The sequence below is a fragment of the Ochotona curzoniae genome, unplaced genomic scaffold (assembly GCF_017591425.1).
Source record: "Ochotona curzoniae isolate NIBS_2020 unplaced genomic scaffold, NIBS_Ocur_1.0 contig_2321, whole genome shotgun sequence".
NCBI lineage: Eukaryota > Metazoa > Chordata > Mammalia > Lagomorpha > Ochotonidae > Ochotona > Ochotona curzoniae.
The window spans coordinates 18,003,389-18,020,530 of NW_024465421.1; the positions used below are offsets into that span (position 1 = coordinate 18,003,389).

The 17,142-nt window shown below is 49.5% G+C and overlaps 1 protein-coding gene across 5 annotated transcripts in view; it reads left to right on the plus strand.

Annotated features, from left to right (window-relative positions):
* ZC3H7A (zinc finger CCCH-type containing 7A) overlaps positions 1-17,142 on the plus strand; it is a 41,139-nt gene that overhangs the window by 6,345 nt on the left and 17,652 nt on the right. The window contains exons 2-9 of one of the 5 annotated variants that reach the window (XM_040973323.1): positions 7,092-7,193; positions 8,634-8,673; positions 11,003-11,200; positions 12,338-12,496; positions 12,661-12,741; positions 12,838-12,876; positions 15,090-15,123; positions 15,327-15,607. In XM_040973323.1, coding sequence (XP_040829257.1) covers positions 7,126-7,193; positions 8,634-8,673; positions 11,003-11,200; positions 12,338-12,496; positions 12,661-12,741; positions 12,838-12,876; positions 15,090-15,123; positions 15,327-15,607 — 900 coding nt within the window. In that variant the 5' untranslated portion in view covers positions 7,092-7,125. Of the gene's footprint in view, positions 1-7,026; positions 7,194-8,368; positions 8,687-11,002; positions 11,201-12,337; positions 12,497-12,660; positions 12,742-12,837; positions 12,877-15,089; positions 15,124-15,326; positions 15,608-17,142 lie in introns of those variants that run through there. The other 4 variants (XM_040973322.1, XM_040973321.1, XM_040973326.1 and 1 more) reach the window with 4 other exon arrangements.

Sequence of the window (17,142 nt, forward strand, 5' to 3'; positions counted from 1 at the left end):
GCTCTGCCAGGCTGAGCCCAGCAGTCTGGAGCTGCTTCTGGGTCTCCCATGTGGGTGCAGGAGCCCAAGTGCTTGTCCCATCCTCTGCTGCTCTCCCAGGTGCATTATCAGGGAGCTGGATCGGAACTGGATCAGCTGAGAATTGAAGAGGTGCCCAAGTGGGATGCCAACCATGCAGGCTTAGCTTTACTTGTTACACCACAGTGTTGATATCAGATTTCTTCACTTCAAAGACAGAGCAATAGAGATGGAGGGAGAGCCAGAAGGATGTTCTGGCTACTCATTCACTCCCCAGGTGGCCACAACAGCCAGGCCACAGCTGGGAGCCAGGAGTTTGTCCTGGTCTGCTATGCATGTCGCAGTGTGGGGGCCCAAGCACTTGGACCCTCTTTCACCACCTTTCCAGGCACCTTGGCAGAGTTGTGTTGGAAGTGGAGCAACTGGGACTTGAAGGGTCATTTTGATGAGTTGCTGGGATCATACATGCTGGTAGCTTAGCCTGCTGCTTTACAACACCAGCCCCTGACTTGTGTTTTCCTAAGTGCTTCTTGCTTTATTGTGGGACTGGATGAAGCAGGGCACAGTGTAGGACAAGAAGCGAGAGCAGATTCTTACAAAGGAGGCTGGAGAGTCCGCCAGGTACAAGATGGCGTGTCTCAGGCTCGGGGAGAGTGGAAGCAGTGGGAAGCAGTCGGAGTCAGGATGTACTGCTGTGCACTGAAGGTCTCCCAAGCACACTTTGTGTCTGGGTGTAGAGCATAAGAGAAAGAAGTGAATGATTTTAGCTTTCGTCTGGCCAGCATTTGGGAAGTAAACCAGTAGATAGAAATGCGTAGTCTTTTTCTGTCTCTCATCTCTCAGATAAATAGCCCAACCTGGGTCTGGGCGTGGTAGCATAGTGGTTAAAATCCTAGCTTTGCATATGCCAGGATCCCATTTGGGTGCCGGTTCTATCCCCGTGGCTCCACTTCCCATCCAGCTTTCTGCTTGTGGCCTGGGAAAGGAAAGCAAGTGGAATGGGCCCAAAGCACCCATGGTGGTGAGATGGCCCGAAGCACCCATGATGACCCTGCACCCGTGGTGGGAGACCAGAAAGAAGCTCCTGGCTCCTGGCTTCGGATCAGAGCTCAGGACTGGACATTGCGGCCACTTGGGGAGTGAACCAGCAGTTGGAAGATCCTTCTCTTTGTCTCTCCTCTCTGTACATCTGCCTTTCCAATAAAAAAATAATAAAAATAAATCTTAAAAAAAATTAGCTCAACCTGGAAGGAAAATGGGCAAATGTGGTGAGCAGATAGTCCCAGGGGACGAGGGTGCAGGTGACTGTAACCTGATGGTGCTTAGCTTTCCTCATGCCTGAAACAGCCCCGTATCTCCTGGGTGACAGTGGCGAACAGCCGATAATCCGCATGTGAGGCGGGGAGGCAGTATTCTTGATGCATTGTTGCTGGGTGGTGTCATTTGCTATATGTTGGCACTAGCTGGCAAAGTAAACAAAAGTGTGTAGACTTTATCCTAGAAAAATTCTTTAAAGAGACACGCGCATATATATGAAACATTCAGCATGTCTGGGTACAGAATGACCTCTCAGATTGAGTGTGGCGTGTCAGAAGTGGAGTGTAGAATGTGCTAGCTGCCTAGTTTGTGTAAAAAAGAACTCAGGCACAGAACACTTTTAAGTTTTCATTTTGAGATAATTATAGATTCACAGGAAGTTGCAGGAGGAGTCCATGGAGTCCGTGAGCCCTTTGCCCTGCTTACTCCTGTGGTGGCGAGTCACTCCAGTTTGCCGTATCACAGTCTGGAAGTTGATGTTAGAGTAAGGTTGTTGGCCAAACTACACCCTGTGCTTGGTGTTCCCCGGTACCTGTGTGTGTGTCCCCGCACATGTGCGCCCCTGTACCTGTGTGTGTCCCTGGTACCTGTGTGTGTCCCCCAGTACCTGTGGGTGTTCCCGCACGTGTGTCCCCTGGTACCTGTGTGTGTCCCCGCACGTGTGTCCCCCAGTACCTGTGTGTGTCCCTGCACGTGTGTCCCCGCACGTGTGTCCCCCAGTACCTGTGTGTGTCCCTGCACGTGTGTCCCTGCATGTGTGTCCTCCAGTACCTGTGTGTGTCCCCCAGTACCTGTGTGTGTCCCTGCACGTGTGTCCCCGCACGTGTGTCCCCCAGTACCTGTGTGTGTCCCTGCACGTGTGTCCTCCAGTACCTGTGTGTGTCCCCCAGTACCTGTGTGTGTCCCTGCACGTGTGTCCCCACATGTGTGTCCCCTAGTACCTGTGTGTGTCCCTGCACGTGTGTCCCCGCACGTGTGTCCCCCGGTACCTGTGTGTGTCCCCGCACGTGTGTCCCCCAGTACCTGTGTGTGTCCCCGCACATGTGCATGTACACATATGCCAAGCTCTGCGGTTGTACTCTGCTGTAACCACCAGCACAGTCAGGCTGCAGAGCTGTTCCTGGGGTGTCTGGGCAGGACCAGGGAATGGTGGTTAGTTGCCTTGAGGGAGTGAGGTTGCAAAGGAGTCTCCTCCTCCTTTTCAGTGAAGGCTTCTGTCTTTTTCACAGAGGTGGCTGAGGCTTAACGTCATAAAATTCTTCCTTATTGTAGATTTTTGTCCACGTTTTAACAGAATTTGTAAATAAAATGGTCTGTAACACATATATTGTTTATATACTTTTATTTTTTTCCCTGTAGGAAGGGCAGGGTAGGGCATCGGCTCAGGAGTTCAGAATGCTGCCCCACAGCTAGTTTGCAGCCTGGCCCCATTTCCCAGCCCCTGTTCCGCTGAGGCTGCCTGGGAGGTGGCAGGGCAGGGCTCTGCAGTGTGTGAGACTCAGCTGGAGTTCCAGGCTTTGGTGCTTAGGTGCGTTTGGGGAGTGAAGCAGCAGGTGAGAGACCTGTGTTTTGTCTCTGCCTTTCAGATAAATAAATACAAATTGTGTGGGAGGAAAGGTTAGGACGCTGGCATGTGTTCTAGCAGTTAGGATGCTCATACCCCACACGGACATGCCCAGGTTTGATGCCCACCACCAGCTGCTAACTGCAGCTTCCTGCTGGTGCACACCCTGGGAGGTAGCCTTGTGGGCCTTTGGGGCGTGACCCAGTAGATGGGACCCTGTTCTCTCTCTCCCTCTCAAGCAATTTTTTTTTTTTAAAAAAATTAAAGGTTGGAGGAGAGGTTATTTCACAGGTAAAACTCATCTGTGGCAGCTCTAGGCAGCTTCTGGAGCACTGGCCCTGCATTGTCTGTTTTCAGGGCCTGGGGGACTGCTCAGGGTGAGGTGTGTGCTTTTCACTGCCCTCCCAAAACCCTGAAAACACTGAGCTCGGAGTAGTGCGACATGTGCTGGGTTGGTGCAGGGTGAATTTCAGTTTTACGTCTGCACCTCAGCTTGGAATCTATCGCAATTATCAGGCGAGTTGACGGGCAGAGACCTAAGCAGGTGGGCAGCGGTGGGCAGCGGTGGGCAGCGGCGGGCAGTGGCGGGCAGCGGTGGGCAGGTGTGGGCAGCGGTGGGCAGCGGTGGGCAAGTGCGGTCAGGCTCCTGGAGGGGAGGTGGTGATGAGTTCCTGGTAGGAACTCCATGGGGACACTGTATAAACTGAAAACAAAAACAAAAAATGGAGGGTTCAGTTTTTAGTGTATTTAAAAATTTGTAATGGGATTTTGAGAGAAAAAATCTTTAAGAACATCTGCTGAACATTAAATTATGTCATATTATATATAAATATTGCCTGATTTTATGTTCCCAAATCTTAGAGTCCCTTGATTTCTGCTGTTTGAAACACCTTGTCACTTCCTTCCAATCATTCTGTTGAGCTGTCAGTTTTGCCATGTGCCCTTTAACTGTCAGAGGTTGAATGAGGTTCAAGGTTTTCTAGTGTTTTCTGAGGAACAGACTCTAAGGCTATTACCCAGTGGATTATCACTGCCCAGGACTCGCCGCTTATCCAATGGACTTAGGAACTGCAAGCTAATTTCCTACTGCCCTGGCACAGCTGGGACAAGGGCTTGGCCTGAGCCAGAGAGCCTGGGGTTGGTTCTGACCGGGGGGTCTGCCTTTAGTACTTGTGGGGTAACTGCAGAGGCACTCCAGCTGCTACTCAGCCCTGAGGTTTCCTAGTCTAAGCTGACCCTGCTTCAAGTAAAACAGGAAAAGCCAGGGGATTTTATTAGCTTTCTAAGGAAGAGTCCAGAGGCCAGGTAGACTTTAATTAATTAATAATTAATTGTTGGAAAGTCAGACATACAGAGAGAAGGAGAGACAGAGAGGAAGATCTTCTGTCAGTTGATTCACTCCCCAAGTGGCTGCAATGGCCGGAGCTGTGCTGATCTGAAGCCTGGAGTCAGGAGCCTCTTCCTGGTCCCCCACGTGGAAATAGGATCCCAAGGCATTGAGCTGTCTTCTACTGCTTTCCCAGGCTACAAGCAGGGAGCTGGATGCCAAGTGCAGTCACTGGGATTAGAACCAACCCATATGGGATCCCAGTGTGTATAAGGCAAGGACTTTAGCCACTAGACTACCACGCCACACCTGGCTGCTTCACTTTAAATCCAGCTCTCTGATAATGGCCTGGGAAAGCAGGAGAAGATGATCCGAGTGCTTGGGCACCTGCGCCCCCATGGAATACTGGGAAGAAGCTCCTGATTCCTGGCTCCGAGCTCTGGTCTGGCCTGGCCCAGCTCTGACCATTGCAGTAATTTGGAGAGTCAACTAGCAGGTGGAAGACCTTTCTCTCTGTCTCTGTGTCTCTCTCTACAACTCTACTTTTTAAATAAATAAAATCTTGAAAACAACCAACCAAACAGAAACCTTCTGTGACCTGTGACATGGAGGAACTCCCATTTCTGTCCCCAAGTCCAGTTATGTGGGTCGTGTGAGAAGCAACCTCGTGAGTTTCAGGTCTTGGCGTCCTCGGCTCACGGTGATTGTGCGTGCCCTCCCCTCATACCAGTTGTGGACGTTAGAAAATACACAGGGGGGATTGTTTGGTTTGCCACAGGTTTGCAGTGCACAGGATGGCCCCATGGGCCCAGGACAGAAGACACAAGCCCCACCAGTCCCCCACCCCCGGGGCTCATAAACCCAGCCCCGACCTCACAGGTAGGCCCCAGGACCCAGGCCAGGCGACATGAGCTCTGCCGAATCCCCCACCCCTGGGGCTTATGAACCTGGCACCTGCTGGGCCCAGGCTGGCATGACTCACCTCACTGCAGCGTCCACAGTCTTATTGCACAGCCTGGCCTAGTCTAGTCTGCCTCCTGTTCCAGCTCCTCTTGGTGGTGCTGCAGCCTGTCCCAGACCAGCCTAATTATTGTCCCGGTCCTAATGTGAACTGGCTGTTGTTGTGGCCTGATCTGGCTCCTCCTGCCCCCTGGCCTGGTTCTCAGATCTGCCAGTGGGTGTTATGTGCCGGCCCAGACTGGTCTGTCCCCAGACCTGACCCACATGTATGCCGGTGGGTGCTGTAACCTGCCATGGTCTGGGCTGCTCCTTGCCTTGCTTTTTGCGCTCACCTGCATGGGCTGTGTCTCAATGGAGTTTCCCAAGTTCCTCCATCGAGTCTCCTCCCAGTGGCAGTTCTCACACACACCAGTGGGTCATTGGCCCAGGTTGACTTTGTCCGTCTCCTGCCCTGGCATGAACAGTGGCCTTGCTCAACCTGCCACATCCATTCTGGTTCTTATTGTTGGTTCTTGCAGCCCAGCGCAACTTGGTCCGCACTCAGAAACAGCTTTCATATAGTTCAGCAGGAGTCAAGACCTAGTCTGGACTGTTGTACACCCACCCTGGCTCTCACAAATACCAGTGGGGCTGGAGTCAAGCCCAGTCTGTCGCTCCACCATCTCAATGCACACCCGCGCCGGTGCAGTCTGTAGCCATATTGAGCCATGCCTACTGCCCTCCATCATACTCTCATTTTCTCACCAGTGGGAACCCCAACCCAGTTGGGGTGCCTGCTTAGCTCCCCAGCAAGGCCTGACTGCATCTGCAGTTCTTGGGCGAGCCAGCAGAGATTACAGTTCCATAGGAGTGAGCCCACATTTCCTCCAGATTCTCCTACCGGACCCACTTCTCTCACTCTTGTTCTCCCCTCCAAACCACTTTGGTGTCGGTCCCCTACTTACATATCCATGTCATGGACTTATCAATGGAAGTCCCTCAGCTGTAATGCCTGACCTGGGCATAAAAAGCACAGGTCATCTCCCACTGCCACCTGTGCTATCCCAGCATGTCCCTAAATCAAGACTCTCTAACCATGAGGGTGTGCCTCCCGGCGACCCAAGGGTCTTCACCCAGCACCTTTGGCTGCCTGGCTACACGCACCCGTCTGGGTTGAAATACCTAACCTTCAGAATGGGGTGGTCCTGGAGGCTGGCTGAACTTCCTTCCCCTGAGGGAGCTGGTGTGCTAGGCTGTACGTACCTGTGCCGGGTTCTCCTATTTCTTCTGTGGTTCCCCTTTGACCTGCTGGGAACGGCTCAGGAAACAGTGGCAATGAACACTCGATGAGTCTTGACATTTACCAAAGCTGAGTGGACATAAAGCCTTAGCCACCCATCCAGAAAATTCCACTTGAAATCATTCCGTTGGGATTGGCATTCTATTGATTGTACTGGTGAGGATTGTTTGCAATGTGACAAAACACGTCTGAGGTTTAGACTGTGCTTACTGGGAAGTTGGACTCCCTCGGTGGCCAGGGGAGCTGAAAGCTTGGCGTTCCTGGGGCGCTTCCAGGAGCAAAACAAGGTTGAGCCTGTTTTAGGTGGACAGCTTCCGTTGTGCATGGCCAGGGTGGGAGCAAACCTAGGGCTGACCAGGAAAAGGAAAGGGGGAACAGGATGGTTTTGGTGGAGATGACTTGGGAGGCACAGAAAACCTGCATTATTGTTGAGCCTTGAAGAGTGTGACAGCCATAAGCTGTGGTGCAGGAGCTTCCGATCGTAATACAGTCCCTGTTGGCTGGGACTGCCCCTCTTCGGGGATGGACATGTGTGTGTGATGTGACCCTGGCTCCACAACATGGGTGTCTTAATTTTGTCTAGGAACCCGGCACCTGAAGTAATTTCATGTCCTGTTTCTTTCCAGGTTGCTCTTTTAGAAAGCGGATGTGTGGGATAACATGTCCAGTGTGTCCGAGGAGAGACGGAAAAGGCAGCAAAACATTAAGGAAGGCCTGCAGTTCATACAGTAAGAGCTTCGGGATTCGCCCTTTGTTGTCCCAGAGGGCTTGTTTGTAACGTGGCTGGACGGCTGACGCAGACCCAAAGGCTCCTCCATCATGTTGGACAGGTCCCGTTAGAGAGCACGTGTATCTACGCCATCAGTGTTTTTGCTCTTGCCCATCTGAGCGTTCCTGTGTTTAAGATAGCTCTTACTGGTGTTGACTTTTAGAGCTGAAGTCCTGTGGGAGGTCCCAAATGTTAGACTGAGGGCTTTGTGTTCGCTCTCCAGAACAGCACTGCCGAGTTCAAGTGATGGCTGTGGACATGTGTTGGTGCAGAGGGCTTTGAGGTCCATGTGGTCCTGCGGGGATGTGGTCTCTGCTTGGATTTCTCAGTGTTTGTTGGGGCTGGTGTAATGGCAATGCAAGTTAAGCCTCTGCCTGTGGCACCAGCATCCCATGTGGACACTGGTTTCAGTCCCAGCTGTTGTGCTTTCCTGTTTATGGCCTGGAAAAGCAGTGGAGGATGGATTAAGTCCTCGGGCCCCTACACTTATCTGGGAGACCGGGAACAGGCTCCTGGCTCCTGGCTCCAGATTAGCTCAGCTTCGGCTGTTGTGGCTGTTTGGGGAGTAAACTGGCAGATGAAAGATCTCTGTCTCTCATCTCTCTTTGTGTAACTTTAACTTTCCAATAAAATTAAATAAATCTTTAGGGAAAAAAAAACCCCGGAGTGTCAGTGCTGGCTGGTCCTGTCTGAGCAGAGGGCCTGTCTGAGCAGAGGGCCTCTTGGTCCCTTCTGCAAAGGAGACGTCCTCTCCTACACCCTGCAAGGAATTGCACCAACCAGTCTTTGAAGTCCTGGACAATTTTTTTGAAGATTTATTTATTTTTATCGGAAAAGGTAGATCTACAGAGAGGAGAGACAGAAAGACTTTTTCATCCTGCTGGTTTACTTCCTGAGTGGTTGCAGTGGCCGGAGCTGAGCTGATTCAAAGCCAGGAGCCAGGAGATTCTTCTGGGTCCCCCATGTGAGTGCAGGGTCCCAAGGCTTTGGGCCATCCTCCACTGCTTTCCCAGGCCACAAGCAGGGAGCTGGATGGGAAGTAGAGCAGCTGGGACACAAACTGGCACCCATCCAGGATCCTGGTACGTGCAAGGCGAGAACTTAGCCACTAGGCCATCGTGCCAGGCCCAATCCTGGACTATTTTTAAACCTTTTTGGCATTTAAATAATTAATTCTTACAGTAGAATTAGATTGAAAGGGAATTGGCATACATAAGAACATACTAAGGAGTAGTATGGACTCTTTTTCTTCCTGTCCACAGTCACACATGAAAAACATAGTAAAGAAATGAGCCTTTGAAATGTCCCCTGAGCCAGCTGGTAGAACCGCTGCTTTAGGATCCCTTCCTGCCCAGTCCGGTGGTGGAGTGCTGACTGCAGTCCATTTGTTTCTTCTTAGGTCGCCGCTGTCGTACCCAGGGACCCAGGAGCAATATGCGGTAACCACTTGGGGTAGGATGGGCAGCCCATGGCCAGCGTGAGACACCCCTGGCTCGCTGGCCAGACGAAGCTTGCAGCTGCTTTGCATATGAAGTGTCGCTGAAGCAGTACCACACCCACGTGTCTCTGCATCTCCGTGGCTGCTTTTGCGACAGAGGCCGTGTGGCCCATAGTTCCCTAGCATGGAGTCTAGGCACTTACAGGAGAAGTTTGCCAGTCCCTTGTATGTGGGAGCGTACTTGTCATTTAGTGAGTGATAAGTGGGACAGAATTGACTGAGAGGGAAGTGTGTGTCTTATATTTTACTGGGGAGGGGACAGTGAGGGGACAGCAGCAGTCATGGGGCCAGCGTTAGTGGAGGAGGGAGCTGCCGGAGACCCTGCCCTGTGGAGGAGCCTGGGGCCTGGGCTGTGGGCGCACTGGAGGGCACCCTCTGGCTTTCCGGCCCTGAGGAGCTTGCTGCTTTGGGGTGTAGCTTTCTCCCCCTGCTGTTTCCTTCCAGTTCCTCTTCTTCCTTCCCTCTCTCTCTTCCTGCAAAGAGATTTAAAATCATGAAGTGTTATATAATTATTAGTGCTAGAAGCTACCTGTAATTTTTTCCCTTCGCTATGTGCAATGGTTCATTGCATTTTATAAGTCACATCGGTAGTTAGTGTTGTTCTGTCCAGTTTCTTTGAGAATTTTGCTAACGAAGAATTGTTCTGTGAACATGACTTCCTAAAATGAGGCAATGAAGGGTGTGATGGGAAAGGACTTTAAAAATGCTGAAGCAGTGATGGGGATCCCAAAGGGCTTAAAGCTTTGACTCGCACCAGAAGATTGTGTGACAGACTTACTCTGCAGGAGCAAGGCTTGGGGCCAGCCTGGTGCAGCAGGGGACACCGTCGTCCAGGATGCCTGCAGCCTGACCCGCAGTGCCGACTGGAGTCCCTGCTGCTCCGGTTCTGATCCGGGTCCTGCTAATGTGCCTGGCAAACGGCGGCGGTCGGCTCAGGTGCTTGAGTCTGTGCTGCCCTCCCACGATCCCCGACTTTAGCCTGGCCCAACTCCTGTTGTTGCAACCGTGTAGGGAGTGGCCTAGCACATTTCTTTCTTTCTTTCCTCCCCTTCTCTGTCTTTCAAGTACATATGTAAATCTCAAGGAAAAAAAAGTTTCAGCCTTGCCCCTAGTTAGTAAATGACCCAAGTAAACTGTTAGGCAAAAAAGAAAAAAAGAAATACAGGTGGTACTGAAAAACATGAAGGAGTTAAGCCTCTTGATACAACCATGGAAATCAAAGGATTTTGTTTTTCTTTTTTTTTTTTAAGTTATATATATTTTTAAAAATTTAAGACGTATTTATTTTTATTGGAAAGTCAGATATACAGAGAAGAGGAGAGACATAGAGGAAGATCTGTCCGTTGATTCACTCCCCAAGCTGCGGCAATGGCCGGAGCCAAGCCGATCCAAAGCCAGGAACCAGGAGCCTCTTCCGGGTCTCCCAGGCATGTGCAGAGTCCCAAGGCTTTGGGCTATCCTTGACTGCTTTCCCAGACCACAAGCAGGGAGCTAGATGGAAAGTGGGGCTGTCGGGATTAGTACCGGTGCCCATTTGGGAATCCAGAGCGTGGACAGCAAGGACTTTAACCACTAGGCTACCGCACTGGGCCCAGGATAGTGTTTTTCACTTAGTAGTTGGTAGAGACTTTGCATGTGTGTGTACCCAAGTACACCACACACACACACACCACACACACACACACGGCAGTCACTGTGTAATGGTGTTGTAAAGCACGGTGCTTGAGGTATTTACCCATGATGTATTTTAGGAGGCTGCTTGGAGATATTCATCACAGACCCTGAACTGTTCCTTCTCTTTGACCAAGGACTGCAACTTGGTTCTCTATCGAGTAGAGCTGGAAATATGAGCAGATACCTTCAAGCTGCTTTGCTGGAATTTTTTATTACAAAAGTAAACCAAATAGAATCCTTAGTGAGTGCACGCAGCCATGTTCTGAAGTTTTAGACATAAAAATTTAAAATTTACAGAGTGGGCGTTTGGCCAGCTGTTTAGCCCCAGCGCAGTGTCTTGCATGCGCTGCCACGGAGCCTGGGTTCCAGCTGTTGCTTCACCCTGTCTCCAGCTGCCTGCTAAGGCACGCCCTGGAGGCGGCAGGCGATGGGCTCCAGGAGCTGGCTGCCTGCTGCCTGCAAGGAGCTCCTGGCTTTTGACTTGGCCTTGGTCCAGCCCGAGCAGGTGCCCACATCTGCGGAGGAAGCCAGTGGGCGGGGACTCCATCTGTGTGCTTCTCACTTTGTTTCTCTGTGTGCTAACTTTCATTTTTTAGGTATATTTACATGCTCTTGTGAGAAATCTTTTTAATGAAGGAAATGATGTTTATCGGGAGTGTGATTGGAAGAGCTCGATAAGCCAGTACACAGAGGCTTTGAATATAGCGGATTATGCAGAGTCTGAAGACATTTTAATCCCTAAAGAAATCATTGAAAAACTTCGTATAAATCGTATTGCTTGCTATTCTAATATGGTAAGTTGTCATTTTTCAAACATTGTTGTTACAGAGATGATTTTTTCCAGTGGCAGCACGTTGATAAAAAGTCAGTTTCCTATTTTCAGTATTTAATGGAGGCGCATTAGTTGCTCTGAACATGGCCTAACATTTTCCAAACATCAACTCTGGCAAATGTTCAGGGATTTAAAAGTTTTATTTCTTAATTACTGGTCCTTTAAGATTCTCATCCAGTCTGTGTCTGTGAGAATTGGCCTTCACGGGAAGGTGTCCGTGGACCCTGCGCTGCTATCAGGATTCACTGAGCTGCCTGAGGGCTCACAGCCCGGACCTGCCTAGCCGGCCGGGAACTGACACAAGCTTCTAACAGGTGTAATTCTCACTGCAGACATTTGATGAAATGTAATCGTGGTTTTTAAGGAAAATATCCATGTTGTCCTCTAGATCTTTCTTAATATACATTTCACGGACACCTTCTTACTCTTTTTTTTTTCAAAGATCTATTTTATTTTTTTATTGCAAAGTCAGATATACAGAGAGGAGGAGAGACAGAGAGGAAGATCTTCCATCTGATGATTCACTCCCCAAGTGACCACAACGGCCGGCCGGTGCTGCGCTGAGCAGAAGCCAGGAGCCAGGAGCTTCCTCCAAGTCTCCCACGCGGGTGCAGGGTCCCAAGGCTTTGGGCCGTCCTCGACTGCTTTCCCAGGCCACAGGGAGGAAGCTGGATGGGAAGTGGTTATCATGCCGGGCCCAACCTTCTTTCTTTTGATAATCTGTTATTCAGACGTTTGCTTTTTTACGGCTCCATTTCCATTTGACATTTTGAGGTACTCCAGCAGCAGGTGACTGAAGGGGGACTGAGCCCTAGGGGAGATGAGATGCGGTGAGAACTTGTGTCTTGAGGATCTGAGGCCTTTCTGGCAAGATACTGATGTTTATCTGGTCTGAGTCATGAGGGTGTGTGTATAGGTGGCATTATTTTCAGTGGTTTTTTTAAATTTGAAATGTAATGAAAATAAGAAGATAATAGACGTTGAGCTTGTAACGGGGGCGATAGGACGCTGTCTGAGTTTGGTTTGGTTCTCAGGAAGACCTCCGTGGAGGAAGTGAACTGACGGGTTTCTCACTCTGCTCTTTGATCTCGTGCACCAGGGTTTCCATGATCAAGTGTTAGAAGACTGTGATGCAGTCCTCAGTTTAAACTCTGCCAACTGCAAAGCTCTGTATCGGAAATCCAAGGCCCTCAGTGATTTGGGACGGTACAGAGAGGCTTACGACGCTGTAGCAAAGTGCTCCCTAGCGGTGCCGAAGGTATGGGATTTATGTTCTGACTTTGATCATGGCCGTAGACTGCCCGTGTGGGTTAGGTTTCCCACACAGCCCTCAGGCTGGCCCACTGTCACAGCCGCTCGCCTCTTCTGGTATGTGGTGGGTAGACAGAGCCCGTAAATAGTCACATGTGCACCTCTTTGCAGGATGAACATGTAATAAAACTAACTCAAGAGCTGGCGCACAAGTTGGGGTTTAAAATCAGAAAAGCGTATGTCAGAGCTGAGGTAAGCTACATTGCTCACTGGAAGATCTTCTTACTTCGCGTTGTAACTTGGAGTCAGTTCTGTTTTTCTGACAGTGTCTTTGATTTTTTTTTCCAGGACTCATTAAAATCAGTTCCTACAGATGAGGTTACCAAGGTAAAGTTATTATTTTTATAAAAATAACTATTAAAACAGGATTGGAGCATTAGCAATTCTGCCTTTTTTAAAAAAATTTGTTATTTGAAAGGCAGAATGATAGAGAGAGACAAGTGAAAAATCATATCCTCTGGTTTACTCCCCAAGTGGCTGTAACAGCTTCAGCTGCACCAGGCTGAAGCCAGGAGCCAAGAACGCCCCCTGCTCTCCCACTCAGGGGCCTGTGGATTTGGGCCATCGCATGGGGCTTGCTCTTGTACGTTAGTCGGGAGTTGGACTGGTAACAGAGCATCCAGCTGGGACTCAGACCACCCTGATAATGGATGCCAGCATTAGAAGCAGCAGCTTAATCTACTATGCCACAAGTCAGCCCCAGCAGTTCTGCTTTTAATAACTGGGGGGTATCTATGAGGGAATTTCAAAAACTTCATGGAATGAAACACAAGTTTATATTACTGCATAAATTTGTGAAACCCACACAGTTTTTTTCACAGTGTACATTTGGTATAAATTTTCTGAAGTCTCATGCATTTTTGAAACCCTTTTATTCCTCAAACACTTGATGAGCCATTACTTCACACATCTTAATTAATTAGTTAATTTATTTAAAAGATTTTTTAATTTCCATTGGAAAGTCAGATTCACAGAGAAGAGAGATGGAAACATCTGCTCTCTGCTGGTTCACGCCGCAAGTGGCCTCAGTGGTCAGAGCTGAGCTGACACAAAGCCAGGAGCCGCTTCCAGGTCTGCCATGTGGATGCATGGTTGCAAGGCCATGGGCCTCTGCTGCTTTCCTAGGCCACAAGCAGGGAGCTGGATGGGAAGTGGAGCATTTAATACATGAACCGGTGCCCATATGGGATCCTGGAGCATGCAAGGCGAGGATTTAGCCACTAGGCCATCACACTGAACCTTATTTATTTGTGAAGATTTATTTTTATTGGAAAGTCATATTTACAAAGAGAAGGAGAGACAGAGAGAAAGCTCTTCCAACGTCTGGTTTACTCTCCAAATGGCTGCAATGGCTAGAGCTGAACCCATCTAAATCCAGAATACAGGAGCTTCTTCCAGGTCTCCCATGTGGGTGCCGATCCCAAGGCTTTGGATCATCCTCTGCTGCTTTCCCAGGCCACAGGCAGGGAATTAGACGGGAAGTGGAGCAGGCCGGGTTTGAAATCGTTCCTCCTGGTGTCAGCCTGTTGTCCATTTTGGGAGTTAATCAGCAGGTGCAAGTTCTTTGTTCCTTTCCTCTCTGTGTGTCTGTTTCTCTCCCTTTGAATAAAATAAATGTAAGTACCATAATGTGTGTTAATTTTACTTCCTGAGGTAAGTGGAATATTTTACCGGATTCCAGGAGATGTCAGATTTTATTGGAAAGGAGTGGCTTGGGATAGGCATTGTGGCGCAGTGGGTTGAACTGCAGCATAGGTCACCTGCATCCCATAGTGGAGCATTGGTTTTTTAGCTACTTTGTTTCTGATACCTGGCTTTCTGCTAGTGTGTTTGGGAAGATAGAGGATGGCTGGCTCAAGTCCTTGAGCTCCTGATAGCCCCGTGGGAGACCCAGATGGAGCTCCTAGCTGCTGCTTTCAAACCGGGTCCACCCTGGCTGTTGTGGCCAGCGGGGGAGTGAAACGGAACGTGAAAGGTCCATCTCTGTCTAGTTCTCCTGTCTCTCCCTTTTGATCTTCCTCTCTTCCCCTCTCTTCCCCTCTTGTTACTCTGCCTTTCAAGGAAAGAAAGACGTCTTAAGAAAAAGTAGTTCAAGGCTAAATACTGGTTTTAGGAGACATTGGGATAAACAAAATTAGCAAGTATTTTTTTCCAGCTGTTTTCTTGGGGGTGTTTTGGATGCTAGCGGCTGGTTAAGTTGCAGGCGAATGCTGCTAGTGCCGTCCTAGGGTTTCTGCTGGCTGCCCTCCCGGAAGCTATACTGCAGACAGCGGGCCTGCTGGACTGGCATCTCACTTAACCCTTCATGTGCTACAGCTCTGCCTACTCCTTCTAGTTCTTGGGTGTTAATTGGATGGGTGTCTTGCTTTTTGCAAACTTACATTGTTCTCTTAGGGTAAGTTTTACAGATTGTTTTATAATTGATTTTTATTTGAAACACACGTAGCAGGCACATAGGCGTGCTTATATTTATGAGGTATCACGGGATAAATTTCAGAATCCTGGAAATGGTTTAATGCATTATGTCATTTCATTTCTAGACCTTGAATTATTCTGTGGAAGATATTGAGCCAGGTATGTTTTGCCGTAACATTGTCCCTGTCTGCACGGTCACAGTTTGATTCAGTTGCCGAATAAACTCGCTGTGTGTGGTTATTCATGTCAAGAGTCTGATGGCTTCCAGAGGTGCTTTCTGGCCTTTGTTTTCTCCGTTACTGAAGTCACTGCTGGAGGTCTCTAAGCGCAAGGGTGAGTGTATTTCAAACGTTATGTTGCAGATTTGTCAACTCCAAGGCAAGAAGAAGTTCCCTGTGTCTCTTTGCCTGCATCCAGTTTTTCTCATGAAGTTGGAAGTGAGCTGGCCTCAGTTCCTGTCGTGCCCCTAGCTTCTCTTTTGCCGCTGCAAGTGGAAGAGAGTGCCCTGCCATCAGCAGCGCTGGCCAACGGAGGGAAGGTGCCCTTCCTCGGGCAGGAGGTGATTTTAGATGATGGAGACATCCTTGGAGAGGAGATTGACGACCTCCTTGACTCCGCCCCCGAGGCCAGTGAGAGTGTTCTGGTGAGTGTCTGTGGCCCTCCCTTCTGAGGGCACGGGTGGCTTTGTTTTCCTTTTCAGACCCCGGCCTTCCAGTGCATCCAGGACTTCCAGAACAGGTGAAACAGCCAGGATCGGTGGGGAGCTCACCGAGGGAGGCAGCGTGTCGCGCAGGCAGCAGAGCGGGATGCTGGCTGTGTGATCTCACAGTCCTTCAGTCCCCGTCTGTGCACTGGCCTTGCAGTAGGACGTGGCAGAGGGAGTTGTAAGGCTCAGATGGAGAAGGTGTGGTGCCTGTTGCAGGGATGGAGTGGAAGTGCCCACTGAGGCAGAGCCGGATCTAGAGAGAGGAGCTGGAGTTGTTTGTTTCTAGGAGGTTGTGCCTGCAAAGAGGTGGCCAGTTGCTCATCAAATTCCCTAATTCCCTAATTCCCTACAATTCCTCTTTAAGAAAATAAACTTGGGCCTGGTGTGGAAGCCTAGTGGCTGAAGTCCTTGCCTTGCTTGTACTGGGATCCCATATGGGTGCCGTTAAAATCCCGGCTGCTCCACTTTCCTTCTGGCTCTCTGCTTAAAGCCTGGGAAAGCAGCAGAAGAGGACAGCCCAAAGTCTCTGGAACCTGTACTGCAGGGGAGACCCAGAAGAGGCTCCTGGCTCGTGGCTTTAGCTCAGCTCCTGTCTGACCATTGTGTTCACCTGGGGAGCGAATCAGTAGGCTGAAGATCTTTGTTTCTACTTTTCTCAGTAAATCTGACTTTCCAATAAAAATAAATAAATAATTCTTGAGAGAGAGAGAGAGAGAGAGAGTGAAGTCTTGGCGCAGATGACTACAAGAATGCAGTTGTCACTAGTATCTGCCATCCCAGTCTTAATGGTGAAGAAGGACCTGCTTGGTCCCAGTTGCCCATTTGGGTTTATCAGTAAAAGACTGGCTAATGATAACAGTGCATCAGAAATCCTTCAGAAGGAAGGGACAGTGTTTTGTGGAACATTTGTGTACATGTAAGTTCTGAGTTGTTAGTTGTTAAAATCAGTCCTTTTTAATGCAGACAACCGGACCAAAAGTCTATCACAGAATTTCGGCATTAATGCAAAGGTTAGTGAGAAGAAAGCAAAGAGAAAAAATAAATAAACTTTTAAAAAAATATTTATTTTATTTTTATTGGAAAGGCAGTTTCACAGAAAGAAGGAGATACAGAGAGAAAGGTCTTCTGTCTGCTGCTTCACTCCCCAAGTGGCCACAACGGCTGCAACAGAGCTGATCTGAAGCCAGGAGTTTCCTCTGGGTCTCCCATGTGGGTGCAGGGTCTCAGGGCTTTGGGCTATTCTCTTCTGCTGCTTTCCGAAGCTGTAAGCAGGGAGCTGGAAGGGAAGTGGAGCAGCTGGGATACTAACCGGCACCCGTATGGGATCCTGGTGCCTGCAAAGCGAGAATCTTAGCCCTTGAGCCTTCATGCCAGGCCCAAGGAAATAAATTCTTGTGAGCATCACAGTTGGGAAAAGACTGAGAGTCATGAACACTTTGCATGATTGAGACATGATGGTAACATGTGGATTC